Raw genomic sequence first — 14,501 nt, 5'->3', positions numbered from 1 at the left:
TAAGACAGAGATGATATATGGTCCAGCGAAGGGCCATGAAAGAAATAGTAAGAAAAAGGAAAAAGTACACCAAAGGTCCCTCAACTGGTCGTCAAGTTACAAAATCATTCCCCAATCGTAAACCGGATGTATGACATCCCTCAACTTACAAAACCGTTCACTTTAGGTCCTTCGGTGGGTTTGACCCCGGTTTTGTCCGACGTGGTGGGTAAGTTAGCGTGGGACCCACATGGGCTCCACATGTCAGCTTGTCTACGTCAGCCTCCTCTCTCTTCCTCCTCTCTCACATTCTTCTCTAGGCAGGCCGTCTCACGAGTGGAGAGGAGGTCGACAGTGAGGCGGGAAAGGAAGAGGGCGTCGACGGCCGGCGACAGGCAACGCGGCAGCGACGCACCGCACTGTGGCAGGGTCGAGCGAGCCGTGGAGCCGTGGCGTCAAGGTGGAGCAGCTGGGCCTGGGCGCACATGTCCACTCACGCCCGGCGCCCGCACGCAGCTCCTCCCCCCGCCGCTGCGTCGTCCGTCGCCGCCAACACCGCCACCGTGTCGCCTATTGCTGGCCGCCGACACCCTCCTCCTCTCCCGCCTCGCCCCGCCGGCCAGCCTCGCAAAGAAGTGTGAGAGAGAGAGAGAGATGAGGAAGGGAGAGAAGAGGGAAAGAAAGAGGAGGCTGACGTGGCCACCCTGACATGTGGGTCCCATATTGACTCAGCCGTTACGTCGGACAAAACTGAGGTCAAAACCGCCAAAGGACTTAAAGTGAACGGTTCTGTATATTGAGGATGTCATATATCTGGTTTTGCGGTCGGGGGACGATTTTGTAACTCGATGACAAGTTGAGGGACCTTGGGTGAACTTTTGCCTAAGAAAAAATCCCAAGTGCCCTCCTTTATTAGGCCCAGCCCACTCATTACCATGGGCTATGCGGCCCACCCCCGCCGGCCGAGTCCCTCCCCCGTACGTCCGGCCGGCGATGCACCACCGCGACGCGACGGAATCATCACGCGGATCTCCCCTCTTCCCCGACCCAAACCTGACGCTGTGAATTTAATTAATAATAATAAAAAACAAAGATCTCGCCGCGCTTCCCACCGAGCGGCGGAGCATACAAAGCAGCAGGAGCAGTTGATTGGGTAGATCGAAGCAGCAGGGTGAGGTAGGCCTGAAGGATTCCGCCATGGCAGCAGCAGCAGTAGCAGCAGGGAGAGGAGGGGTTAGGGGAAGAGGAGGAGAGGGGGAGGAGGGGTCGCTGGCTCGGCGGGCGTGGCGGCAGTACCTGCGCCAGCTCCAGCTCCACCCTCTCCGGACCAAGGTGCGTTCTTGTTTCGCTCCTCGATTCGATTGGTTTTCTGCGCGCGCGGGATTGTTTGCTCAATTTTTGGGGGATTGCGTGCAGATGATCACGGCGGGGTGCCTCGCCGGCGTCAGCGACTCCGTGGCGCAGAAGCTCTCCGGCTACCAGAGGATCGAGAAGCGCCGCCTCCTGCTCAAGATGGTACGGACCTGTGCTTGTGCTAGTTTCCTGCCTTCCTGCGGGGTTGTTGCGGGATTGGGTAAAGGTGGATCGTTTTCTTGATTTTTTTTAGTATAGTCCTTTATGACTGCGAGACTGATCGTGTGCTGATCTCCTTTGTGTATAGAATTCTCATGTAGGAGTAGAGGATTTCGATTTAGGATTTGCAGTAATGCAGTATATCAATGTGATTTGTTTATTGTTTGAGTAGAGGATCCAGTTGAAAGATGCCTTGCGCTTCTACACTGATGAGTTGTATAGCGAGTAGTTTCAGGCATTCTGATCTGGTGAGGTTTGCTTAGGTGCGCTGCAGTTCTTGCGTCATTGAGTTTCCATGAATAGAAAATTTAGTTGTTAGTGCTTTACAGCATTGAGGATTTTTAGGTATCCTGTAAACTTCAATTATAAAAGAGTAAATTTTATGTGTTGCTGAATTGCCACGATAATGTATATTTGTGCATTCCAACTATTTATGAATGTTTGATACTTTCAGGCTGAAGCAAGCTCTTAGTTTGCCATTATCTACTACTTTTGGTCTCAGTTACCATAGAGTTACGGATCCTTGGATTTCAATTTTGATTACACATTGTAGGCTGAATTATGACTAGTTGCATGGCCATTAAAGTATTAAAAAACTATTCAAGGCTTGAACCCTTGTTTTTCACTTCTACTTCTTGCTTTCTTCATGAGACACTTGACATTTCGTCCAGTGGACAACAAATGGTGCTTCACATCTATTCATTTCTAACCTGTTCTTTGATGTTAACTTGGAAGTTTGTATCTAACCTGTTCTCTGATGTTGGTAACTTGGCAAAATTTAATCACATTGCCATTCCTACAATAACTTTCTCTTCTGTTATTTATGATGCTTTCATGCATGTTTTTGTGTACTAAAAGTTCTGACAAGTGTACTATGTTTTCCTGTAGCTCTTTGGGTTTGCTTATGGTGGCCCTTTTGGCCATTTCCTCCATAAAGTGTTAGATTATATCTTCAAAGGGAAGAAGGATACCAAAACTATAGCCAAGAAGGTATAAAATTATTTCCTGATAACCTGTGCAATATCTTTCGCTTCATTTCATGTGGGCTATGTATAAGAGTTCTCGTGCAAGACTTTACAAATTCAACTAACTTATATGTTAAAGAAGCACATCTTGATCTAGTTGTTTTGACTTCCGTTTTTCAAAAATATGTTCTAAATTCTATTGCAAACTACTCCAATCTACCAGCAACAAACTTTTAGACTATGCTATTTTTGGTCCTTTTCCAGAACACTGGAGGAAACCATGATTGAAGTCATGCTAGCTCTGGTCGACAGGCTGTACTTGATATTATTGTTAAGATGTTTAATAGATGATAACCTTTTCAGGTGTTACTGGAGCAGATCACTTCTTCTCCCTGGAATAATCTGCTCTTCTTGTTCTATTATGGATATGTTGTTGAGAGTAAGTATTTAATTATCAAGTCAGTACAGTTTGTGACTTAATGCCAGTGAAAGTGTTTCTGTGGTATTATGCTATGACAAGCTGGCAATCATAATTCTGAAGTTGATATGTTGTCTTCCTAGCATGTGGTGGTTTCTGGAATCTTCTCTGCTAGTCATTCTTTTTTTAATTGTGATGTTTGGAACGTACTGCATAAACAACAATACCCAGAGTACTTAAAATGGAGGTCCTCTAGGGCCTAAAAGGGACTGACTTACAATAATGCACATTTACTATGAATATTGTTATTTTTTCTTGGATCAGATGGATATCTATCTAAATGTAATGGCAGTGTTGAGTGCAAAAACCTTTAGCCCATGTCTTGTTAACCAAATGAATAGTTTACTTATTGTTTGTGCATCTTGTGATGTAGGGAGGCCTTTTAAGGAGGTGAAGACCAGGGTTAAGAAACAATATCCCTCGGTGCAATTGTCTGCTTGGATGGTATGTGATTTACTTTCAATAATCAACATTGCTGCTTGCCTGTGATGTTCCCTCCATGGCCCATTAATATATCTGATCAACATGCAGTTTTGGCCAATAGTTGGTTGGATAAATCATATGTACATGCCGTTGCAGTTCCGGGTGATTTTCCACAGCTTTGTTGCATGTTGCTGGTAATTTTTCTAGTGGCCTGAACACTTTGGTAACTTATTGGATGGATGGAATTCCAATTCTCAGCCTCACCTGATCATCCTATTCTTTTTCAGGGGGATATTTCTTAACCTTCGTGCAAGGGCCATGTCTTTGAAGCAGTCGTAGAGAATTTAGTAGGAAAAAATTGCAGCACCTCTCCAACTTGATTCTTACTGACTAAAGAACAAGAATGCTGAGTGCTACGCAATATGCAGTTAGCAACAAATTGTTACGAGTGGTTTGGGATTTCGAGTACTTATCTGGTGTTTAGTTGGGTTTGTTTGTCAGCAAATGCGAGATTGTTAACAAAGGTATTCTGTTGACACCGGTTATGACTTATGATGAACCCAAAGTATGATTTGATATCTATGGATGAGCTTGGCCTGCCTTTGAAATCCACCCTGTCCATCTGCCTTATCATATCTTGGAAATATGCAACTGTTTCTATTGTATATTCTGCTGTTCCTTCCCTGCAAATTGAAAGGTGGTTTTCAAATGCTCTGACCTGAATTCTGTTATCCGGCAAAATATGCCTCTCAAGGACTAAATTCATGCTCTTAGAATGGGTCTACGGTTGACCGTTCTTCAGAATTTCACGCTGGAGAAAACCATTCTTTCAAGTTTGTCTATTGTTTTTTTTTCCCAGTCTTACTGGGTCTTTTTCACCATGCAAAGACTAGAGCCTGAAATCAAACCTACCTTTCTTGTCAAAAGCACATGAAACTGATCCTATCAATGCTGCGATTGAGCAGAAAGTTTTACACTGAATTTCAGCTACAACTTATGCTCTACCATTGAGTTTTTGCGATTGATTCAAACCGTTCTCCTGTCAAAAAAAATTGCAGTTTTCGCTGTGTTGAAGCTGAACACCCTAGTGCCCCTGTTTGAATTGACCTGCCGTCTCTGAATAATTCCAGGTCCAACGAGTTGATCATTGGGCACGTAGTTGATAGTTCTTCACGTCCACAATCTGAACCAATCACGTTCTCCTGCCAATGACATGCTGACAAAAGATATCTTTTCTTTTTGGGGTCCCTTAGCTATTAGCTGGCGTGATAATCAGATATCTTTAATCTGAAAAGGAGATCATTTTTTCTGTCAGTAATTTAGTACTATTAATCATCTGTGGCTAATTTAATCTTAAAATTCCTAATTCAAGTGTTAATCCAAAAATCGACTGAAAACGTGTCATCTGACTATCTGAGACCTGCAAAACCCAGACAGTCAAATTGTCGGTCAGAAATTAGTTGTTGTCTTTCAGGAACAAATAAAATTCACATGTTGTCTGCAGTGCCAGATCATGGCCCACAAGAAGGCGACCGACGACCATATGGCTCCAGCGGTAACCGATGAAAATCTCTGCGTGCCGACGAACCATGCATGTGTGCGTTCTCCGTGTTTCTTTGAGGCCTCAAAATGCAATGTGTGAATGTTATGTTTTGTAGCTGAACTGTTTCCATGTGAAAACTTGTGTGATCCAAACATTTCTGAAAATTGTTTTAGGCCATTTGCACACATTTGGCAAGAGTTCGAAATGCAGGAGCATTAACATGATTATGATAGTGGAGTTGTGGATATATTCGGGTTTAAATTCTGGTGCCTATGAATGTGGCTTTGTACAGGTGCATATTGGACACCAGGTTATTTTTTATCCGCTTTTACCGATTGTGTGCATTCACAATTATGTAGAGGCCAAAAGTTAATTCTTTCGTAAAATAAAGTCTATACTTTTTTATGGGTGAAAAAAAAATCTTTCGTTGATAGGCTGTTTATGTTTGTACCGTGTTTCTTGAAAAAAGGAGAAATTTTCTCCGCTTTTAGAGCAAGTTCAATAGTATAGCCAACTACTAACTCCAATTCATCCATAGCCAATCTAATAGCTAATTCATACAATAGTTGCTTACTATGCTATTAGCATATGGTCCCACCTGTCATACACACAGTGCGTCTTGGAGTCCGTGCTGCAGCTAGCTATAGATCTGTAGCTCGCTGCTCTTCTCTCTCATCTTTTATCTTATTAAAATATGTTTATATCTGGCTAATAGCCTGCTATTATACCTGCTCTTATGTATCATCACCGATCTCAAGACGATTCCAGAACACATCCAACAAGGAGGTAGTAGTAGTTTATGACCCAAATGTTTCTCTCGTTTCCAATGCTACACCGTGTGCCGCGTTGCTAAGGTGATACTTTCGTCTCCTCGTCCACGCCATTTTGTACCCACCATTGGAGAGACAGTGTGTGAAACTTGGAATATATGAATTCAAACGAATGAAGAATCAAAAGAATTGTCACTAATTTCAATTCGAATCTTTACAAAAGAATCAATGGAATCCCTAATCTATATGCACATCTCGCTCAAATTCGAGCCTCTGTGAAAGGGCTTGTAGCCTAATGGTTACAAGAGTCTCAGTAGCACCTGAGATCCTGGGTTCGACTCCCTATGGGAGCGAATTGGAAAATTCGAGCCTCTGAATTAATCATCTACCGTTTTGAAACGAGGTAGCTGACTAATAAGTGAGTGATTAGAATTTGTTTTTTTTAGAAGAGTTTTCCGGCAAAATCCTTGACGTCGTCGTCCTTGAACGACGGCGACGCCATCCTCCTGAACTGCTTCAGCTCCGACGTGCTCCGCCCGAGCTGCAGCGCCACCTTCGTCTCGAGCACCTCGCCGTCCTCCCTCCGCTCCACGTCGGCCTCGCCCAGGTTCGCCTCGATCTCCTCCTGCATCTTCCGGTAGAACCCCGCGCAGTTGCGGAGCAGCTCGAACACCATGCCCAGCTGCCCGCCGTGCTCGACGGTGTTCGCCGCCGCCGCCAGCGCGCCGCCGAGGACGGCGGCGCCGGACGCCCACGCGCCGGCCTCGCCGGAGCCGATGAAGGCCGCGGCCACCGCGGCCGTGCCGGCGAGCGCTGGCCCCGCCACGGCGAGGCCCTTGTTGAGGCCGAGGACCATCTTGCCGACCGTGATGTACTGGTGCTCGTCCTTGGCCTTGATGACGCGGAGGATGCCGCGCATCTCCTCCTCCAGCTCCGGCGTCCAGCCGTTGCCGCGTGCGCCGCGGCGGCGGCTGCTGCTGCCGAAGCTGTTCGACTTGTTCACCGCAGCGCGCTGCTGCTGCTGCTGCTGCTGCTTCTTCTTCGGCCACCACCGGGTCGGCTCGACGGTCTTGGGGAACTTCTCGAGCATGCCGGGGAGGAGGGGCAGCGGGTACGCGGCGTCGAGCGCGAGGACCCTGTCCATGGCGTCGTGGACGTCGGCCCTGGTCACCGGCGCGGCGAGCGCGAGCGTGGCGCGGACGTCGCGCTCCAGCTGCCTCCACAGCCTTGTGGCGTTCCGCTGCTCCTCGGCGAGCTGCGACGGCTGGATCTTGTTGACGGCGGCCATGGTGACGGCGGCGGAGGCCAGGAGGACCCCCGCGGATGCCTTGAGCGCCACGACGGTGGGCGCGGCGGGCGCGAGCGCGGCCATGACGGACGCCGCGAGGAGGAGGGAGTTGTTGGAGTGGAGCAGCAGGTGGTTCCAGTTGTCCCGCTGCCTCCCGATGATGTCGTGCATCTCGGCCCTGTCCGCCGCCGCCTCCGCGATCGCCCTGAGCTTCTCCAGCTCCACCGCCGCCGCGCCGCTGACATCCTCCTTCGCCGGGACGGCGGCGATCCAGTCAAGGTTAAGACTCATGCTACTGGGGCTCCCGCTCCCCGACGACGAAGACGGGCTCTGCGCCGTGCGCACGCCGCCGCTGACCGCCGCGCGGCAGGGCGCGGCGATCCGGCTCGGCCTCGGCCGCAGCCGCTGGCCGGCGCAGGTAGATGCCAAGAAGAGGCGTTGGTGAGCCTGGATGGCCGCCATGGATGGATGGAGACAGAGGCGATGGAGTTGGATGCTTGGGTCAGGTTGGTTAGTGGAGTCGAGGTCGAGGTCGACGCCGGAGGTGAGGTGAGGGGTGAGGGGGATGTGGAATGTGATGGTGGAGGGAGGAAGCGAGACTAGCGAGGTGGTGGTATTTATAGTTGGGTTTGGATTGACCGGGGTTGGGGTTGGGTTTGGTCAAATTTCAAGTCTGGGAAACCGTGGTTAGATTGGGGGATCTCCTCCAAACGACGAGACCGCTTCGCTTCGTTTCAGGCAAGTGTGTGCGCGTGATACTGTGATCAACTTCAACTTGACGGAGCAAGCTAAGAATGGTACTCCCTGTTTCAGCTTGTAAGAAGTTTAGACTTTAGTCAAACTTAATCTATTTTAAGTTTAACTAAATTTATAGAAAAATATAGTAATATTTATAATGCTATATTAGTTTCACCAAATAAATAATTGAATATATTTTTATAATAAATTTGGCTTGTGTTGAAAATGTTACTATTCTTTTTAAAAAACTTAGTCAAACTTTACGAATTAAATGGTAAAAAAGTTAAGCCACATAAATTTAATGATAAATACTCTAAATTCTCAATTAATAGTGGCCCGTAGTTGGCAAAGATCGAATTGAGTATTACTATCAAACAAGCCAAACTCAGGCATACATAGGCCGTCATATTATTGCTAATACATTGAGCATTTGGCATAAAGCTGTTGACACTTCAGCTGAAATATAATTGATCCATTCTATAGTAATCTATATCAAATTAGATATAATCTAATACTACGAATTTAGAAAGATAGTATATATAATCTAATATCGCATTGCTATATATTTTAGGATCAACGCCGTGTTTAGTTCTAAAATAATTCTTCAAACTTTCAACTTTTCCATCACATCAAAACTTTTTTCTACACACAAACTTTCAATTTTTCTGTCTCATTGTTCTAATTTCAACCAAACTTTCAATTTTAGTGTGAACTAATCACAACCCAAGTGAGTATTGTACAAAGCGTGTGCACACTGCGAAAAGATGGTTGATATTTCAAACGAGATCGATAATAGTACGATGGAAGAAACATCATATCGAATAGAGCATTAAATATAGATGAAAAAATAAAACTAAATGCACAGTTCGCATAAAAATTGCGAGACGAATCTTTTGGGTCTAATTAGTCTATCATTAGCTATAAGTGCTACAGTAACCCACATGTACTAATGATAGATTAATTAGGCTTAATAAATTCGTCTCGCGGTTTCCAGATGAGCTATGAAATTAGTTTTTTTATTCGTGTCCGAAAACCCTTTCTAACATCCGGTCAAACGTTCGATGTAACATCCAAAAATTTTCTTTTCACGGACTAAACAAGGCCTTAAAAAAATGATCAAACTGGAGAGCGAAAAAAAAAGCATCTCGTCCCACTGCTTTTTCTGCCCGAAGTCAATGGAAGCAGACAGTAGCTAGCTACGCAGCTGGCACTGGCAGGCAACCTCAAATTAGTTACAAACTTTTTATTCAAACTTTCAATTTTTTCATCACATTAAATTTTTTTACACAAATAAACTTTCAACTTTTCCATCATATCGTTTTAATTTCAACCAAACTTCTAATTTTAGCGTAAACTAAACACAAGGAAAAAATGTATAGGAACATGTTTTACTACCATTCAGCATCGATCGACTCGATCGTACACCAGTACCCCATCTTGAGATGAGAATCGAAGGATTAATTAAATATAATGCATAATTCATAACTCGAAGCTAGTTAAGCATTGTCAGATCGAAGGATATATATGAAGGCTCGGTGAAGCTACAAACCGACAGTTGCTGGCCTGCACATGCGTGTGCAGCATACCAGATGTGCAACATATAGGAGTAGTATAAGATAGGACGCGTTCTACACTACTCAGAGCCTGTTTAGTTCGCGAAATGAAAATTTTTGGGTGTCACATTGGATGTTTGACTGAATATTGAAAGGGATTTTTAGACACGAATGAAAAAATTAATTTCATAATTCACCTGGAAACCGTGAGACGAATCTCTTAACTGTGCACACTACTAGGAAAAGCATTATCGCAAGCGGCAGAAAAGGGTCTTCGCAGGCGGGGCGGCCGTCCGCCTGTAAGCCAACGACTGTGAAGATCGCCGATCTTCGCAAGCGGGGCGGCCGTCCGCCTGCGAAGATTATTTTCGCAGGCGGACGTTGGCTAGTCCGGTCCGCCTGCGAAAATAGGAATCGTCCGCTTGCAAAAAAAAAAAAAAACTTCCGCCTGCGAAGATAGGTAGAAAATATTAAAATTTAATTACAATTTGGCCGTAAATTACTTTTAAATTATTTAATAGAAATTCTTGCAGGTAGATTTTTATGTACATATATTAGAAGATTATTAAGCATTTGGTACTGAGAAATCTACATATATTGTATAACTCAAAAGTGTTGCCAAAATATATATATTACAATATTTTTTTACATTGTCACTTCAAATAACGTCATCTAGTTACATTATGGCATAGCAGTGTTCTACTCCCGAAGATCCTTGAAATCGTCACTTGCCGCTAGGGCACCCTCTGGGTCAAAGAAATCTCCTTTGACATGACAGCACTCATGGTGGATGAAGTGGCACAGATCACGCTGGACATTTGTGATACCTGTATCGTCAAAGCTTATTCGACATTCTAATCTTGGCAACTGCATGCATTGAAATTAATCAATATATTAGTATCATAAATATCAAGAGCTGTCTAGTACATAGTATAGAGACTTACATCCTCCGCGTTAGTCCTGTACCGTCCATTAACCCTAAGGAATTCGCACGCATAATACCCGCAAAGGACCGTTCCTCGCAGTTGCTTGTGACACTTCAAGACATATCATATAAAAAAGTAGTTACAATTTGCAATTAGTGAAACAATTGGAATACATTAAGTGAGTGGGGTATTACCGGCCAATAGGTACGTACTAGCAGCTTCTCCCTTGTTCGGGTCTGTTCTCTACCCTTGAACTTGTAGTATTGGTATGCACTGTATGGATGTAATACCGTTTCATATTAAGGAGGATATTTATTTATAATATATTCATATAGAAATGCAAGAGTCATAATCACTTACTACTGTAAGATTGTTAGAAATTCTTTGTATTGCCTGTGACTGTAATCGAGAGGATCCAAGACTACCACGGTTCCGTCTTTAGGGTGGATGAGTAAACAGATATAATGATCGCTATATATTAACAACAGTGTAGTTAGTTAGTACCAGCTAAAGTAAGACATATGTGTACAAGATAAATGTACCGGACTTACTTAAAATTATAAGCGGCCATGACGTCTCTCTTATTTTGAAAGTGCAAGAAGGCTCGTCCAATGTAATGTGCGACATTAATCAATTTCTCCTTGTGCAAGCCCTTCTTGTATTCAGCTATCTCTTTTGGATTCTTGCCCTTCAGCTGGTCAGACCCTGGTGCTAGCCTCACGATATGCTGTGTTTGGCAGATCCGAGTTGGATCCAAGAAGCTGATGGGTTCTTTTTTCTTCTTAGCATCCATGTACTGCATCCTACAGAAGAAGTTTGTTAGTAACAATCACATGGATTTGTATTGTACATAATTTTCATATAATTAATTAAAACTCATACTCACATGCACCAAACACCGACGTAGTTGACGTCCATCTTATCCCGACGATATATGGCGTGGAGATATGAGAAATCTAACCATACGTAACCTTCTTCGTCGAAACAATCTGCCGATGATCGAGCTGTTATATTGCCCAAGCCTTTCTTGCTGGCCTCCATGTAGAAGTTATGTAACCTTCTCATCTCCCATGGTGCTTCTTCCAGTGCCCATTCCGGCAAGAATGCTTTCCCGTGTTCGTACTTTTCCGGGCAATCATCGGTTGCGAAGTATGTTGGCCCGGCTAGTTCAGCAGCCTTCTAGGGGTCGTCATCTCTGAGCTTGGCATGTTCCTTATCTCCTCTGAAGACGGTTACCATGAACTTCTCCTTGTTCTCATCTTTGGACTTCGAGTCGTGGCTCCTAAGCACTCGTGGCACCTCGGGGTCTTTCGCAGGAGAAGGGTCTTCAAATATTTCTGGCTCTGTACCGTCCCATTCCAATCCTGGTACTTCTTCTTTGTCTGACTCGACTGATGCCACAAATTGCACCTCTGGTTCTGCCACCGTAATCTCCATGGGCACATCCGGCACTGGAATCTCCATGGCTATCTCCGACGGTGCAATATCCATGGCTGCCTCCGGCAATGCAATCTCCGGTGGCACTTTCGGCACTGGATTTTCCTTTTGCATCTCTGGATCATCCGCCTTATCAGTCACCTTCCTCTTAGGAGGCCTCGGGAGGTTTTCCCAACCCCGGTTTAGGCACCACAGGTTTTTGCGTGGCGTCGGTGTCCAATCCAAAGGATATGTCATTCTTGTGCCAGAGAATTACAAGATCGACCGCATCCCCAAGTACGGATACACCATCTGCAGTCGGGTAGTCAATGTCGTAGGACTCAAACCCTTTGTGGACCACTTGTGGCTGCACCTTGGCATACGCATCGGGTATGAACTATTCATTGTATGTTCTCCCAGGGATAGCAATGGCTGTAGCGGCCTCAAGAGTTTTACCGGAGCGTCCAATGGGAACGTGTAATCTGCAGGGTGTATTCTCCTTGAGGTCATCGAAGGGGTAATCTGGCTCAGTTTCTTTGGTTTCGGGGCGAGGCAAAATCATGTGCTTGACGCAGAATCCATCATTTGCCTTTCAAACTCCGCAGCCCCTTTGTCTCTAAGTTTATCCTTGTACGCTTCACACTTCTTGTGGGGGTCATTTTTGAACCCTTCCTTCCAACTCATCTTGCTCGACACACCTCTAACCCTTCCCCCTATGCTCAAGAGTACCCAGTGCCGTACTTAGCACATCTTTCTCCCTTTTAGGCTTGAAATATCCTTTCTTTTGTGAATTGGATAAATTTTCTATTTTATCAGCAATGCTCTGCAGCTCCGGATTTTCAAACGATACTTTTCCTTCATCCGTGATCTTCGGAGTTCTAGCTCTTACCCAGTTCCTTGATCTCTGTGTCCACTCCTCCATTGGTACCGGTTGCCCCTTCTTCCTCATTTCCTCCTCCTCTTTTGTTCACTGCTCCACCTTTGGTGCGTATCCCGCGGAGCCTAAGCGATGAGGAAATTTGTTCTTCTTGGCCAACTCTGCATACTTTTGGCTCCTTTTAATTTCTTCCGGGGAGTTCTTCAAGGTCAGTAAGTCGTCCCACTGATTGGGGGTTATGTTGGCATACGTCGAAAATGGTGTGCGTCCTGTCTTCACAAATTTCTTGTTCAAGGTGGTTTTCCAACCACGCCAAGACTTGGCCATTGTTTGCAGTGCACAATTTCTCACTGCTGCCTCTGATCCATCCGGGAACTGGAAGATTTTCTTCAACTCTTTCCATAGGACTTCCTTATCCCCATCCGATACATGATCCCAGTCCTTGACCGTGATGGAGATATTTTCCCTTACTATTATGCCACACTGTGAACTGAATTTCGCACGTGCCATCTTAGGGGCGAGCGGCTCTCCTTTAGGCGAAACATGGGTAACAACATGGAACCCTTCATCCTTTCTATTCACGCTTCTCTCGCCCTTCCTTTTCTTCGCCTTTGCTGACCATTCGCTTTTCTTTGTGCCGGTTGTGTTAGCTGGTACGTCATCGTCTTTCGACGGAACTTTTTTCTTCGGCTGCCGTTTTGATCGCCGTGGCGCCGTTTCCTACGAGAAGGTATGCATGGAAGTTTCGAATTAGCTCGGGCTAATAGTTATCATGGTGAACATTTTACATATTAAGTTTACTTACCCCTTCTTTAGGGGGAATGTAGTCCTTGTCGCCTTCTTCACCGTCGCCCTTTTTCCTTCTCTTTGGGCTTGGGCTTGGACAAGGATCGCTTGGCGACGAGTACTCCTCGTCTTCGTCACCTACATCGCTGTCGGAACTACCTTCCGGTGGGACCGTTGGTTCCGGAGCAACCACAACAGCAAGGGACTGCTCCTGCTCCCCTAAACCCTTCTCTTCAGTCCCTTTAGTACTATCGGCCATCGTTTCAAACCTCTAATATAAAAAAAAGAGTTATCGTCCACATTTTAAATTACTCAAATTAGTACAAACTAATTAGTACAAAAATAAATTGTATATTAACAATATGTCGTATGAACAAATTTAAATTTACATATCCTGCAAAATTGAACATACCCTCCCAATTTCATTCACATATCACCCACATTCCCAAATTCACATTCACAATCAACATATAACCCCTCATTCACATATCACCCACCCCTCATGCCCATTCACACCCACATGCACACACATATATACCCCCTCACACCCAGATGCACACACATATAAAAGGAAACACCCACATGCACGCACGTCCGTGTTCGACGAACGGCCGACGACGAGCTTCGGTCGTGAACGACGACCGGCTTCGGCCGTCGACGACGAACGGCCGACGAAGAGGTTCGGCCGTGGACGACGACCGGCCGACGAAGAGGTTCGGCCGTGGACGACGACCGGCCGAAGACGTCGTTCGGCCGAGGACGTCTTCGCTCGTGGACGACGATCGACCGATGAAGCCGTTCGCCTTTGCACGGAGGGGTGGCCGACGGCGGTGGAGGGGCCGACGGCCAGCGCCGGTGGAGGGGTGGCCGACGGCGGTGGAGGGGCCAGCGGCGGCCGTGCGCGCGGTGGAGGGGCCGGCGGCGGTGGAGGGGCCACCGGCGGCCGCGCGCGCGGTGGAGGAGCCGGTGGCAGTGGAGGGGCCGGTGGCGGTGGAGGAGCCGGCGGCGGTGGAGCGGGTGCGCGGTGGAGGGGTTGGCGGCGGCGGCGGCAGAGTGCTCGATGACGGTCGGCGGCGGCGGAGGACGACGGTCTCGGTAGCAGCGCGTGGACGACGACGGTCGGCGGCAGCGGAGGACGACGGTCGGAGAGTGAAGGTCGCAGGCGGGCGGCGGCGGAGGACGGCGGA

At 46.4% G+C, this 14,501-nt stretch overlaps 2 protein-coding genes across 2 annotated transcripts; one reads left to right on the top strand and one right to left on the bottom strand.

Moving 5' to 3' along the window:
• Positions 1–1,021: 1,021 nt before the first annotated feature.
• LOC127761447 (peroxisomal membrane protein PMP22-like) lies at positions 1,022–4,028 on the top strand. The gene is made up of 7 exons (XM_052285740.1): positions 1,022–1,311; positions 1,396–1,494; positions 2,440–2,541; positions 2,880–2,955; positions 3,368–3,438; positions 3,526–3,611; positions 3,705–4,028. Exons 1-7 carry the CDS (start codon positions 1,177–1,179, stop codon positions 3,754–3,756), a joined length of 621 nt encoding a protein of 206 aa, XP_052141700.1. The 5' UTR covers positions 1,022–1,176; the 3' UTR covers positions 3,757–4,028.
• Positions 4,029–5,933: 1,905 nt separating this feature from the next.
• On the bottom strand, positions 5,934–7,480 carry LOC127761806 (probable F-box protein At4g22030). Its single transcript, XM_052286139.1, has one exon. The coding sequence runs from the start codon at positions 7,478–7,480 to the stop codon at positions 6,173–6,175; it is 1,308 nt and encodes a 435-aa protein (XP_052142099.1). The 3' UTR covers positions 5,934–6,172.
• Between the last annotated feature and the right edge of the window lie 7,021 nt (positions 7,481–14,501).

This window comes from Oryza glaberrima, chromosome 2 (genome assembly GCF_000147395.1).
Source record: "Oryza glaberrima chromosome 2, OglaRS2, whole genome shotgun sequence".
In the NCBI taxonomy this organism is placed as follows: Eukaryota; Viridiplantae; Streptophyta; class Magnoliopsida; order Poales; family Poaceae; genus Oryza; species Oryza glaberrima.
The sequence above is the reverse complement of the archived record's forward strand: the minus strand, read 5'-3'. Positions and strand labels throughout refer to the sequence as shown.

Excerpts from the sequence above, each read along its gene's own strand:
- LOC127761447 (XM_052285740.1), top strand. The coding sequence starts at position 1,177 with ATGGCAGCAGCAGCAGTAGCAGCAGGGAGAGGAGGGGTTAGGGGAAGA. Across the intron at positions 1,312-1,395 it reads TCCACCCTCTCCGGACCAAG|ATGATCACGGCGGGGTGCCT; the intron begins GTGCGTTCTTGT and ends GATTGCGTGCAG. Across the intron at positions 2,956-3,367 it reads TTATGGATATGTTGTTGAGA|GGAGGCCTTTTAAGGAGGTG; the intron begins GTAAGTATTTAA and ends CTTGTGATGTAG.
- LOC127761806 (XM_052286139.1), bottom strand. The coding sequence starts at position 7,480 with ATGGCGGCCATCCAGGCTCACCAACGCCTCTTCTTGGCATCTACCTGC.